General features: G+C 30.2%; 2 protein-coding genes across 2 annotated transcripts; both read right to left on the reverse strand.

Annotated features, from left to right (window-relative positions):
* Positions 1–555: 555 nt before the first annotated feature.
* Positions 556–4,151, reverse strand: LOC106365159 (gamma-glutamyl peptidase 4). Its single transcript, XM_048741483.1, has 3 exons — positions 3,441–4,151; positions 2,798–3,127; positions 556–664 (listed from the first exon to the last, which is right to left on the reverse strand). The coding sequence occupies exons 1-3, from the start codon at positions 3,750–3,752 to the stop codon at positions 569–571; spliced, it is 738 nt and encodes a 245-aa protein (XP_048597440.1). The 5' UTR covers positions 3,753–4,151; the 3' UTR covers positions 556–568.
* Positions 4,152–8,014: 3,863 nt separating this feature from the next.
* Positions 8,015–9,677, reverse strand: LOC106368636 (5'-deoxynucleotidase HDDC2-like). The gene is made up of 7 exons (XM_048741484.1): positions 9,400–9,677; positions 8,946–9,070; positions 8,822–8,859; positions 8,646–8,756; positions 8,445–8,561; positions 8,323–8,364; positions 8,015–8,240 (listed from the first exon to the last, which is right to left on the reverse strand). The coding sequence occupies exons 1-7, from the start codon at positions 9,637–9,639 to the stop codon at positions 8,170–8,172; spliced, it is 744 nt and encodes a 247-aa protein (XP_048597441.1). The 5' UTR covers positions 9,640–9,677; the 3' UTR covers positions 8,015–8,169.
* Positions 9,678–14,033: the final 4,356 nt, after the last annotated feature.

Consider the following 14,033-nt stretch of genomic DNA (forward strand, 5'->3'; position numbering starts at 1 on the left):
AATATTTTTTTTTTAAAAGTCTGCAATCCATGTCTCCAAACACTCTAAATTTTTTAATAGTCTTATTCAAGTCTCCAAACACTCCAATTTTGTACTTGAGTTTTAATAAGATAGATATCTAGTCCGCTCCAATATATACTTATGTATATGTAATTTTGTTGATAAGTCTGTTAAATAGTTATCATTTAAAATTCAAACGAGTGTTTTAGAATAGACGGTAATACTTACTTAGTTTAGGTAAAATACATGGGATCATTATTGATTATTATTGTGACAGTAGTAATAATAAAATTATTTTTAAGGCAGTGAGAATTCTGAACTTTTAGTCCATGTTTTCTATGTCAATCTTGAAAATTCCGATTTAAAATAACACTTTCGTACCAATAATAATATTACTATCACTGTAAAGTTTTTATTTGAAAATATGCATACATTACAACAAATATCATACATTGAATTGAATAATAATATAAAGTGGATACATGGAGATCGAGTAATAAAAAAAGGGTAAAAATATTGTGAGGGCCACATGGGACTTCAGATTTGCGAGTCAAACTAACAAGGAGGCTTAACCTTTGAGGAAGTTTTTGCAAATCTTCTGCCAAAATTGCCTGTCTGCTTCATTATTCTCCAATGTTGCTTTTGACGTTTTCACAAAGTCTTCCTGCACATTAAAAACAAATGTAGTACATTAGTAGCAACACGCGGGCACACACACACACAAACAAACTAGAAGAATGGAACGAATATTTTATTAACTCGATCGATGTTAATCTAATTTACTAAATTTGCTTCTAAGATAATATAAAAGTTGTTTGTAAGATCAGTTCTCATTTTTCTTAAAGAGAAAAAGTGAAAGATTATTTTATCTGTTAAGTTTATTCCAACACTACAAGTTTTACTTTTATTCGATCACTATGTTCTAAGACCATCTCTAATGGTTCACTCTATTTTTTACTCTAAAATAGAGTAACTCTATAATAGAGTTTGAGTTTACTCCAATGGTACTCTATTTTAGAGTAGAAAATAGAGTGATGAACAAAAAAAACAAATTACTCTATATTTAGAGTAAACATACTTTTTACTCTATTATAGAGTGAGAAATAGAGTATTATTGGAGCATTATTTACTCTAAACTCTATTTTAAAGTGAAAAATAGAGTGGAGTTGGAGATGCTCTAATAGAAACCTAAATTAGTTATATGTATACACCAAAAGTCTTATCCTGGTTAAACAATGATGATAACAAGTTTTATTCTTATTCGATCATTATGTTCTAATGGAAACCTAAATTAGTTATATGCATTCAGTATACACTAAAAGTCTTATCCAGGTTAAGCAATTATAAATCATCAAAATCTTTAAAGCTAAAACTCCTACCTAGATTTTTTACGACAAAACTCCTACCTAGATTTCGATGCTAATACAAATATATATATATATACACACATATATACACACATTGATAAGCTAGAAGTTACTAGTGAAACCGACCACTGAATTAAAACTAATCCAAACGAGTTAATATTAGAGAAAAAGACTAGGATAGCACCAAAACCAAGTTTTTGTTCCCAAAGTAGCATTCAAGGCTCAAAGTCACAAAAATAGGTTTCATTAAAGAAGTAAAGATACACTTATACCCTTTGGGTTAATTAATCCAAACCTTAGGGTTTAGTTTAGAGTTAAGGGGTGGGGTTTTGGAATTAGGGTTTAAAATTTTATAAAAAATAAATACTAAAATAAAAAATAAAAATTTTAAAAACAGTTTCAAAAAGTATTTTTAAATTATAAAAATAAAATTTGAAAAAAAATTCAAAAAAAATTCAAAAAAAAAATTATAAAATTTTTGAATCTGAAAACATATAATCTGAAACTATAAAAAAAATTTCTTTTTTTCATTTTTTTTATTTTTATTTTATTTATTTTTATTTATTTTTGTTTATTTATTTAATTTTAAACCAAGGGTATTAGAGATATTTTACCCTTTAATGAATGTCATTTTTGTGACTTTCTCTTTCTAGTGCTATTTTTGAGACATAAACTTCAAAAGGTGCTATTATTGACAATTGCTCTAGAGAAAAAGACTAGAATAGCACCAAACCAAGTTTTTGTTCCCAAAGTAGCACCCAAGGCTCAAAGTCACAAAAATAGGTTTCATTAAAGAGGTAAATATACATTTATACCCTTTGGGTTAATTAATCCAAACCTTAAGGTTTAGAGTTAAGGGGTGGGGTTTTGGAATTAGGGTTTAAAATTTTATAAAAAATAAATACTAAAATAAAAAATAAAAATTTTAAAAACAGTTTCAAAAAGTATTTTTAAATTATAAAAATAAAATTTGAAAAAAAAATTAAAAAAAAAATTCAAAAAAAAGTTATAAAATTTTTGAATCTGAAAACATATAATCTGAAACTATAAAAAAAAAAATTTCATTTTTTTTATTTTTATTTTATTTATTTTTATTTATTTTTGTTTATTTATTTAATTTTAAACCAAAGGTATTAGAGATATTTTACCCTTTAATGAATGTCATTTTTGTGACTTTCTCTTTCTAGTGCTATTTTTGAGACATAAACTTCAAAAAGTGCTATTATTGACAATTGCTCTTAATATTATCAGTTTCAAAAAAGATTTATGTATATGTTTAAGTACTCTGTTTATTCGACCAGGACTGCGTCCAGCTCACGAGTTCACGTTTTAGAATATGCATGTGTGAGTTTTAGACGACAAAAATAGTGTATATATATTAATTCTATACATAATAAACTGATTAATTAATAAAAGAGAGAATAACAAACCGTAATGTGGCCTCCAGCAAGCACACGATCGAGGATATCGATCAAAATGTCACGGTTATACTCAGGATGTCCCTGAATGCAGAGGAAGTTATCTTCGATTGAATACATTTCTACCTCGTACATGCTTGAATATGCAAGTAGTTTTGCACTTTCAGGCAGCTCCAAAACTTCGTCCTGATGACATTTTATGATCCTCAGACTCGTCGGAACTTCCTCACCAAAGTAGTTTTCGGGCGCCACTGCGTCCTTCAGGATGGTTATGTTTCCGAGGCAAAGCTCTGGTCCTTTCCTTGCTCTCCCTACCTTCCCTCCCTTCACTCTAGCTATTAGCTGTATAATATTCAATCATTAATTATTTTAGTTACGTAAATAATATTACCAAAATTGCGTACGTATGAAACGTGAAGGTCCATGTCAAATTCTCAAGGTCAATGTCAAATTGTCAACCGCAGGTTCGAATCAAGAACCATTCAACAAAGATGCAGCTATCTAATTTTTTACTCATAATCACTATATATGCGATAAATAAACTAATTTATTGTGATTTTACCATATGTCATTTTTGCAAGTAAACAGTTGAATTTTGTTATATAGGCATATACTCTATAAACAAAACTTTAAATTATGAGGAATTTCAATTTACCTGGTGGCCAAAGCATACACCTAAAACTTTCTTCTTCATCTCATCGAGTTTCTTGATAATATCACAAAGCTTCAAGATCCAATCAGTGTCCTGAAAGGCATCATGGGAGCTTCCACTGATGACAAATCCATCGTACTTCTCAAGATCCTTCTCGTCGGGAAACTCACCGTCCAAGACTCTGTAGGAATCCCATTGCTCTCCTTCATCGCCGAGCAAAGAAACAAACACGTTATGGTATCCTCCGTACGTTTTCTTGGCAAACTCCGAATCAGGCACCCCCAGAAACAATAGGTACTTCTTCTGTTCAACCATTTGATCGATAAATTAAGAGATAGAGCTTGAAAGAGAGAGAGAGAGATGAAGAGTTTAAGAGAATGAATGGAGAAGAGAGAAATGAAGTCTGGATATATTTATAATGGCTATGGGGTTCACCATTCACTTCAACTCTTCGAACACATCTTGTCTAATTGTTATGCTTTTTTAGGTTTATTTTATTTATTTTGTCTCAATTTGACAAAAAATGTATTAGAAAATAGAATATTGATTATTGGTTTAACCAAAAAAGTGGCTGTTAACCAATGTTGACCCCATAAGAGCGTCATTCATCCAAATTGTTTAAGCGTGAGATCACTACTATACGCGGTTCATAATTCCGTCTGGGAAAACTTCCATAAATTTGAAAATTCCATCAAGGCCAAAAAATGATTTGTCATATAATGTGTAGAAATTACGAATATCTGAAAATATAATTATAATATATAATTCATATATAATGAGTAAAATGATGCAAATAAACAAAACCAAATAACATCTATTACCCTGACATAGGGTTAATTTGTATAGCACTAGTGTCCGGGTCCTTTTCCATGTTCTTAAATTCTGGTTGGCTTATTCCTTCCGAGCTCTATGCTCTTTAATTCTTGATAGTTTTGACTCAGTTTCTCTAGAAATTGTTTGTAACCTTTGACTGAGCCTATTTTGTTGTTTATTTCGTTGTTTTCTTGTCTACCAATCTTAGTCTTAAAGCTCAGGGCTTGTGATCAGTGCCGGAGGTAGAAACAAAATTTACCGAGTCAAAGTTGTATATGTATAAAATTATTTGAGGTTTCACAGCTAAAAAAAGGGGGTCAAACCATGAAAAATATACCAATTAATCAAATATGCACTACATTAATATGCTTTTATTTAGTTAAATTTAAGAATGCAAGGGGTCAACTGACCCCCTAATCCTTCATTGGCTCTGCCACTGGTTGTGATTGTTATCCTCCACCTGCTTAGCCTTCCCATTCTTTGGGCTGTTTGTGATCCTGTTGTAATCTGCAGTTTAAAGTTCTAGTGAAGAGATTGAAAAGGAGAAAAAATATATGCAAATAATGTCCGTCCACTGAGAGAATAAGGAGTGCAGCCTACTGTTAATCCTACGGGATGATTTATTCGAAATGGACCTCGCTTCATTTACATGGGGAAGTTAAAAAAGGCCGTTCATTTTCAGAGGAAACACAAAGGTTGTTACTCAATTATGCATTTTAATAGAATTTAAATTTAAATGCAATTTACTGTTATTCGAAAGATGAATTTAAATTCACTGTTATTTAATGAATGAAATAAATCAAGTTTTTGAAATCTAGTGTTATTGAACTTTCAAAAACAAAAATTCTATGCATTTCAATTGATTACAAATCATTTATTGTGGAGTTTCATGAATAATGATTAAAACTAAAATCCAAAATATACAGTAATTTAACTTTAAATTTAAAGTACGGATAAGTCAAAGCAAGTCTTAAGTATCTTAATCCGAAATGTGATAAGTAAATCCAAAATTCCCATTCTCAAAGGATGGCACCACTCTAACTCCCACTCTTACACTTCTTCCTACATAGGTTCTAAGAACTTATAAACTCATCTCAAACTACCTAATACAACTAGGATAAAGATGAGTTCAAACAATGTTTAGTTTGACTAAAGTTTTAAGAAAAAGTTTGTTAGCTACACCAAGTATAGTTTGAATATGTCAATAACAACACCAAATATATGTTTCACCATACCACATGTTTGAAGTAAATTATTATATAATGAAACTACAAAATTTAGTTTAATTGATTATAACACTAAGAAATAGAGTCAATCTGTAATTTATAAAACTTAAACCACATTCTAACCCGATTCGAATCACATTAACTTGTCTTTCCCCTGCTTGTTCGTGTTTTCACAAAGATACTTGTCTTTCCCCTGCTTGTTCGTGTTTTCACAAAGATACTTTTGTCTCCACGTCTGTACCGTTCATCTCTTAGAAAATCAACTGATTCATCTCTCTTTTTTTATCCCAAGCAAAACTGAATTATATTTATGTAATCATTTCGTTTAGAGATTTGCTCATAGCCGACTCATGATATTTTGGATGTGGTCTACTTATGGACAGCTAACCATTTTCCACCTCTAATTGTTTCTTTTTCCACCTCTAAATATTTCATTGGTCAACATATTTATTTTCTTTATAAACACTTCAACAAACTTACGGGTTATATGATGGGAACAAATATTTAATTTGGTTAACCTTCACTGGCAGCCTCCTTTTTGTCTATTTGCGTATTTTAAATTGTCAGAAGCAGCAATACTAAATATCTAAGAAATGGTTAATCGTTAGTTAAATGGCGAGTTGATATACTAATAGTGTATATATATATATATACTAGAATTTATCCCGCACATTTGTGCGGGTATTTTTCATTTTATAAACTTTGACATTATCATACAATTTTTGAATATATGATTTATATTTTAGTGTTATGTATTATATAACTATTAAATCTTATTGTTTAAGTTTTTTATTATTTTATTAATATATAGTGATTTATTTATGTCTTTTACTCTTTTATTAATTATTATTATATTTTCAAGTTTGGTACAATTAATATATAATTTGAAATAATCAAATTAAGAATTTTCTTCAACATATGATATTTTAAAAAATATATATCTGTAGAAATAAAATTTCAACATATGTTAATAACTTTATTTTGGTATAAAATATTATGTAGTTAACTTATTTTAACCCATTTAATGGTAAATGATAATTTATTTATATGAAAGTTTTTCTAAAAAAATAAATAAGTTAATTTACCAATTTAATATGTTTTTCATATTTTTATATCATACTTATATTTTAATATAATACAGATTATAATTATAAATTTGTAAAAAATAGCATAGAACTTTTTTGTTTTATAATAAAATTTAATTAATATTAATTTAAATTATATCATTAAAAACGAAATTAATTAAATATTATTTAATTAAAAAATATTTAAAAAGCTTAGTAAGATTTTGTTAGATTTTTCTCAACATATTTTTCTATAACTAAAAATAAAATTCAAATTTATAGTTAAAATTGATTTATTATAATATTCTTATTAATTATTATTTTATTAATGAAATGGACCTATTGTGACTTTTTTATGGTAGATAAAAATAGTACTTCTCTTTTAATAGAGAAGGTATATTAGAGCAGCCACGGTTTTGAACGCAAATACATTACCCATAAATACACGTGGTCATAAAAACACGAAGTCATATTTTCCTCCGTCTTCTGAGAAAGGACTCTCAATTCAACATTTTTGGTTCCAGTCCCATTGATATTTGGTCATTTCAACTTTGACAGAAAATAAATAGTTTACAAGCGCAATATTTTGATTGGAGTTCCTTATTTTTATACTTCACCGATATGGTTGTTTGACCCATGAATTAAATTCGTGATACTGTACAAAAGTTGGATTAAAATATTTTCACAATAGAAAAACATGCGATAACGAGTAAGCCGAGTTTACAGAAGAAGAAAAAAAATGATAGTAATTAAGTGATAAGTTGCCAAAGTACAAATTTCGTTGTAAACTCAACATAAATTTATGAATAAACTGACGACGATTTAACAAGGACACATAACAAGTAATTTACGACCACATTCTTTACAACCCACACGAGTGCAAGTTAGATGATAATAGCAAACATGTTTATATGCAATGTTCTAAAAATCGTTAAGCGGTGGTTAGGCGCTTCAATGAAGATTATTGTTTAAGCGAACGTCTAAACCGATTTTTTGAACGTCTAAACTATTTTTTTAATAAATTGGTTTGATAAAATCATTTAGCTCATACCCGATTTGTCGACTGGACGGGTGCCATGTCACAAGCTCATACCCAAGCTGTCGTTGGGGAGTTTGGGCTCGCCAAGCTACTTAACCATGTGGATTCACATGTGCTACTTAACCATGTGAATTCACATGTCACAACCGCAGTTAAGAGGCCCCGTTGGTCTCATTGCATCGGAGTATCTCTCCACAGGCCAGTCATCTGAGAAACTGTTGTATTTGGATTTGGAATACTGTTGCTAGAGCTTATCACAGGAATGAGAGCACTGGAGTTCGGCAACACCGTTAGCCAGAAGGGAGCTATGCTTGAATGGGTGAGCAACTACTATACAAATAAGTGTGTTCTTCTAAAACTTTAAAAGTATTATTGTTTTCAAAATTCAATCTCAGTAAAAAAGTATTCTTTCCAAATTTTCTCAAGAGTTGTAGCTTAAACCCATAAAATAGCCGATGCGCTTTTTAAAGAATTTTAGGCTTCAAGTATTTAGCTACAAGAGTTACCCTTAAGTTGTAGATCCACATTTAAGTCTCTTAAAATGATTAAAGTTGAGCGTAAAGAGAGTATTTAGCTCAAGTGAGAACTAACTATTGCCGCTTTCTTCTTCTTGAAGCAATCTCCAACGCCCAAGCTTTGCCAATATCAGTCTGAAACTTCCCTGAATAAAAACCCCAACAAGTTTTAAAAGCCTTCAACCATATGTACTCTGATATGGATTACAATAGTTCACAAGAATTTACCTGCAGTTGATTGGAAAAACTCTTCTAAATCTTTACCTTGCTCTACGCAAAACAAAAAGAAATCAAGTTTTAGTTCAATCCATATTGTCAAATCAGGAGTTCTTCATTGTGGGGGTCATTACCTTGTTCATACTCCAAAGCCTGTAGTATCATCTCAAGCTTATCGAAATCTTTAACAAGTTTGGCTTCTGGTGATGCGTTCGCTTCGTATTCTCTCCACAGCTCAGCGATTTCTTCAGCTGCAAATTATACATCTGTATAAATTAAAAAAAAAAGAGCACAAGAGAGAAATGTAGTATTCAGAAAGAGAGAAGAGAACCGACCTCTTTCTCCTCCACCCAAGAGTTTGCACATGTGTTCAAGTGCTTCGCTCTCTCTTCGGTTTTTCTCTTCTTTAGAGACCCCGCAAGAAGGTGTAATATCCCCTACAATGGCTGTTTCAACAAAAATTATAGAATTTGATTGGGAGAAAAAAAGAAATTAGTGAAAGAGAACTAACCTTCTGCAATGTCGTGAACAATTGCCATTTTCATGCATCTGAATAAAGAAAGAAACCATGAGAAATTCAAAAGAAGAGTCCGTCTCCCAGAAATTGAATCTTGAAGCAACCAAGAAAAGCTTACTTGTCTCTGTTAACACCGGGGATATCTGAAGAAACTAACGCCATAAGACCCATCCGGTACATGTGATCCGCTATTGATTCTGGATTCTTCACATCTCTCTTAACCCATCCAGCTCTTGGCGTTGTCTATTATCAATAACAAACACATAACAAACCTTTCACATCTATAAAAAAAAAAAAAAACAAACCTTCACATCTATAAGAACTCGAGTAATCTCAACATAACATCTTAGCTCTCATCAAGAAACGTTTCAAGCTTATCTCTCTAACAAACAAAGATCCATCATCAATTATAAACAAACAGCCACAGAGAAATGAGCCACGAACATTTGAAACTAAGCATTTACAGATCCCATCTTAAGAAACAAACGCATGATCGATCTTATACGAGAGAAGAGACACTGGATCTCTCTCAATCGAATCGGATGATCGTTCGAAGGTGAGGTTACATTTACCTTGAGGCGAGAGCAGAGCGAGAGAAAATCTATGGCGGAGGAAGCGGGAGAAGGAGGGGGGACGGAGACGGAACCATCTCCGCTTCGATTCGGCGGTTGAGAGAGTGGGGAGTCGTCTGCCATGCAGTGAACCGCTCGGTTGGGAGAGGAAGCTGCGGCGGAGAGATGGAAGAATGGGAGGTGGGGAGGAGTGAGAGAGAGTGATTTGGAGAAGTATATTCTATTCATCACATTCCTCATTTTTTGTTGTTGTTGTTTATCTTCTTCGCGTTTTGGGAAGCGTGTTTGTTGTGTGTTTCAATCGTTCTGCTTTGTCACTTAGTTTGGGCCTTATAATATAAAGGCCCATTAATTTAAGTGGGTCATGAAGATATCGTTCGCTTCGCAGGAATAGAGACTTTATGCGTCTTATTCTGCTAGCGATTCAAACCACCATATACTGGATTTGGACCGAGTGTAATACTAGACTTCACCAACAAGTCTTCGAATCACCTAAAACTATCATCTCCTCCATCGATAAGCCAATCTGAAATCGTCTTCAAAGCTTTCGACATGCAAACTCTCGGGCTTCGTCAACAACGATGCAACTCTGGTTTCTCCAATCATAACTTTCAGCGGAGGAAACAATGTCGAGGATCTCGTCTCTTCCTTTACTCTGCAACCGCTTCATTTCACCTTTTGGGTTTGTCTAATTGACTCGGCTTTTAGTTCCACTGATATGTGTTTTATTTAAGATTAACACTAGGTTCAGTCCACAACAAACTTAAGCTTTTGGGCTCGTATGTTTTTTTTTATAATATGGAAGCCAATTTATAAAAAAAAAAAAAAATCTACCATTGTACAAGGATGAATTTCATGGATTTTTTACCTATTTAGATACACAATGGTACTCAAATGAAACTATAGCGAAGATTTTGTATTATATTGAAAAAGTTTCTAGTTTTTTTAATTAATTAAGCTTGTATTTTAGTTGTTATTATTTATGAAAACTATAGTTATAGTAAAATAATATAAACCTGACTCAAAAAAATCGGTGAAACAAAATCAAGATAAAACATATCTGAATAAGAACATTGCACCTTGTGAAAGCATGTCAAACACTATACTTTTATATTAAATCTCAAATCTTTTTTCATATAGTTACCAACAAATATTTTTGGTTTTTCGAAAAGAAAAAAAGTGTTTCCACCATTACAAAAGACCCGTCCAATTAAATAAAGGAAAAATTACCAAAACTGAACAAAAAAACAGCATAATTATTATTTTGGTATAAAATTTTTTTTTTCCATTTTTTCACTCTTTTACCATTTATATTTCTAAAACTTGATGAAATAAATAGTATTATGAATCAAAAAAAATTATACAAAATACAAACAATTGATAAAACACTCATATACACAAACTGATATTTTTTGGTTGAAAAACTTGATAAATTAAATTTTAAATTATGTTCTACTAATTCATCATCTACGAAAAATAGGTTAGTACAAAATGAATTCCAGATTAAACAAGTTCATCTAATTTTTTTAGAACGAATATTCCATTTTTAATTAAACTTCTAAGAGTGTGATTGGTTAAGTAATGGAGTAAAAGGTTGAAAGGTAATATAGTTGGAGTAAATCTTTTCATCTCGTAAAAGTTGAAGGAATATTTATTCTAGTTTAAGCACAATTTCACCTTTTTAAAGTAAATAAGCTGAAAACATTTTCCACTTGATTGGGTAAAATCACAGTAATAGGCTGAATGTTTTTTCACCTACATTATTTAACATTTGTAAAACGTTTGTAAAAAATAAAAATAAAGTTTTGTAAGACGTTTTTAATAAAACTTTATAAAAAACTCTATAAAACGTTTTAAATCAAAAACGTTAAATAAACTTTATAAAACATTTTACAAAGATTTATTTTTATAAAAAGTGTAAGATGTTTGTAATCTTTTTAGTTTTATTAAATTTTTTTATAAAATAAAAATTAAAGTTTCAAATTTTAACCTTTTTTAAAACATCTTTTTCTTTGTTTTTAAACTTTTAAATTTAATCATGTTGTTTTTTTTGTTCCGTTTCGGTAAATTTCCTTTAAATAAATAAGATTTGTAGATGTTTGTTTTTAACAAAATGTGTTATTTTTATAAAATAAGTTTTACAATACCGAAATGAAATTTAATCAACAATCCCGAGAGAACCTGCTTAAGAAACTAAAATCCAGGGGAAAATTAACTACAACCCAAATTTAAACTAACTACTGATGAAAAAATTCCACAGCACGAGCTAGATAGCGACCTAACATCAACCAGCCGCCAAATAGGGAAAAATAAACTCAACAGGCCTAAATGTGAGAGCACTTAGGGCCTCACTGGTTCAACCGCAGCGATTGCGGTTGCGGTTGCAGGAGTTTGCGGATGCGGGTGGTTGCGGTTTTTAGCGGTTTTAAGAGATTTGTACGACTGGTTCTGCGGTTAGAAATTGGTGCGTTTGCGGGATACTTATGACTGGTTAACTACCAAATGCAGCAGCGGTTAAATAATAAATTAATAATATTTACATTTTATACAATTATAAAAATATCAAAAATAATAATATTATTATAAATATAAAAGTTATATTTAGAAAGTTATAGTTTAAATTTTTTAAAAATATAGAAAATATTTTTATTTTAAAGTTTTATAATATTAATTAAAATATAATAGATATATTTTAGCATTTTTATAATTCCAATTTATTTTTTATTGAATATTTTTATTTTTGTATTTATATTTATATTGTTTTTTTAAAAAAAAAGAATTTTTTTTATCCTCCCGCAACCGTCCGCAACCGCAAACGCTAGCTGGAACCAGCTTTTGAATTTATGAGGTTCAGAGCGGTTTGGAGTGGTTTGGAGCGGTTTGAGCGATTGTTGCAAAACGCCGACAACCGCTACCAACCGCAAAAGCTGCGTTTGCGGGTGGTAGCGGGAAAACCAGTCATACCCTTAGTGTATGAATGGTGACCAAGGAATGACAATGTTTTCGCTGACTTGCCAATTTAGCACGCCGTCAACAAATTTAACAGAAATATTTGACGTCAGCCGTCAACAAAGCTGACTTGCCAGCTTTTGAATTTATGAGGTTCAGAGCGGTTTGGAGTGGTTTGGAGCGGTTTGAGCGATTGTTGCAAAACGCCGACAACCGCTACCAACCGCAAAAGCTGCGTTTGCGGGTGGTAGCGGGAAAACCAGTCATACCCTTAGTGTATGAATGGTGACCAAGGAATGACAATGTTTTCGCTGACTTGCCAATTTAGCACGCCGTCAACAAATTTAACAGAAATATTTGACGTCGTTTCATCTCATTTGAAATTAAAAATATGTAGACCCCTGGATTTGAACCCAGGTTGGTTGGTCAAATGGCAAGGTATTTTACCACTGGGCTACTAACACTTTCAATGTACTTAGTAACATGTTTACTTTTATTTGGTACATATTAAATATAAAAAATTTTCTAAAAACTTAATAAGATTTTTAAAATTCCAAAAAAATTAAAAAAAAGAAGATTTTTATAAAATTAATTTAGAAATTAAAATTAAAAATCAAATTTTATTTTTCTTTAAAAAAAAATAAAAACTCTTCCAAAATTTTCTAAAAACTTAAAAAGATCTTTAAAATTCCAAAAATTGAAAAAATAAAGGAATATTTTATAAAATTAATTTTGAAATTAAAATAGAAAATAAAATTTCATTTTTTCTTTTCAAAAAATAAAAAATCTTCCAAAAGTTTCAATTTTTTTAATTCAAAATTAATTTTATGAAAATTTTGGAAGATTTTTTATTTTCTTTTAAGAAAAATAAAATTTTATTTTTCTTTCAAGAAAAATAAAATTTTATTTTCAATTTTAATTTCAAAATTAATTTTATAAAAAATTTCTTTATTCTTTTCAATTTTTTGGAATTTAAAGATCGTTTTAATTTTTTAGAAAATTTTGGAAAAGTTTTTATTTTTTTAAAAGAAAAATAAAATTTATTTTCAATTTTAATTTTAAAATTAATTTTATAAAAAAATTCTTATTTTTCAATTTTTTGGAATTTTAAAGATTTTTTTAAGTTTTTAGAGAATATTTTATATTTAATATGTACCAAATAAAAGTAAACATGTTAGTAAGTACATTGAAAGTGCGAGTAGCCCAGTGGTAAAATACCTTGCCATTTGACCAATCAACCTGGGTTCAAATCAGGGGTCTACATATTTTTAAATTCAAATCATGTAAAACGACGTCGTTTTCAAATGAGATGAAACGACGTCGTTTCACTTAACGCCAACATTTAACGTCTAGTTAACACTGTGTTAACTGTGAGTTCACGGCGTGCTAAATTGGCAAGTCAATCTTAAGTTTATTAATAAACTAAAAAAGTCAATAAAAGTAAATGATTTTTTTGACCAGGCTCGAGTACAGGTTTTCTTTGGCAATTCGTGAAAAGTTCGTGTTTTTTTTGGCCCAATTCTCTAAAAAAATCACCATTCATAAGGAATATTTTTTTCTTCTCATTCCCTACCATTCATTTTTTTTGTAGAGAAATAAAGAACAAATTAATTCCTAGTTAAATATGGGATGGAACCACCATTCCTTTTCATTCCTGCAATTATATTCTTCTACATTCCTTTCGT

This window comes from Brassica napus, chromosome A9, assembly GCF_020379485.1.
Source record: "Brassica napus cultivar Da-Ae chromosome A9, Da-Ae, whole genome shotgun sequence".
Lineage (NCBI taxonomy): Eukaryota > Viridiplantae > Streptophyta > Magnoliopsida > Brassicales > Brassicaceae > Brassica > Brassica napus.

Coding starts and splice junctions, on each gene's coding strand:
- LOC106365159 (XM_048741483.1), bottom strand. CDS start 3,752: ATGGTTGAACAGAAGAAGTACCTATTGTTTCTGGGGGTGCCTGATTCG. Junction 3,128..3,440: donor GTGTATGCTTTGGCCACCAG/GTAAATTGAAAT, acceptor AATATTATACAG/CTAATAGCTAGAGTGAAGGG. Junction 665..2,797: donor TTGCTGGAGGCCACATTACG/GTTTGTTATTCT, acceptor TTTAATGTGCAG/GAAGACTTTGTGAAAACGTC.
- LOC106368636 (XM_048741484.1), bottom strand. CDS start 9,639: ATGAGGAATGTGATGAATAGAATATACTTCTCCAAATCACTCTCTCTC. Junction 8,860..8,945: donor CCCGGTGTTAACAGAGACAA/GTAAGCTTTTCT, acceptor TTCTTTATTCAG/ATGCATGAAAATGGCAATTG. Junction 8,757..8,821: donor TGTTCACGACATTGCAGAAG/GTTAGTTCTCTT, acceptor TTGTTGAAACAG/CCATTGTAGGGGATATTACA.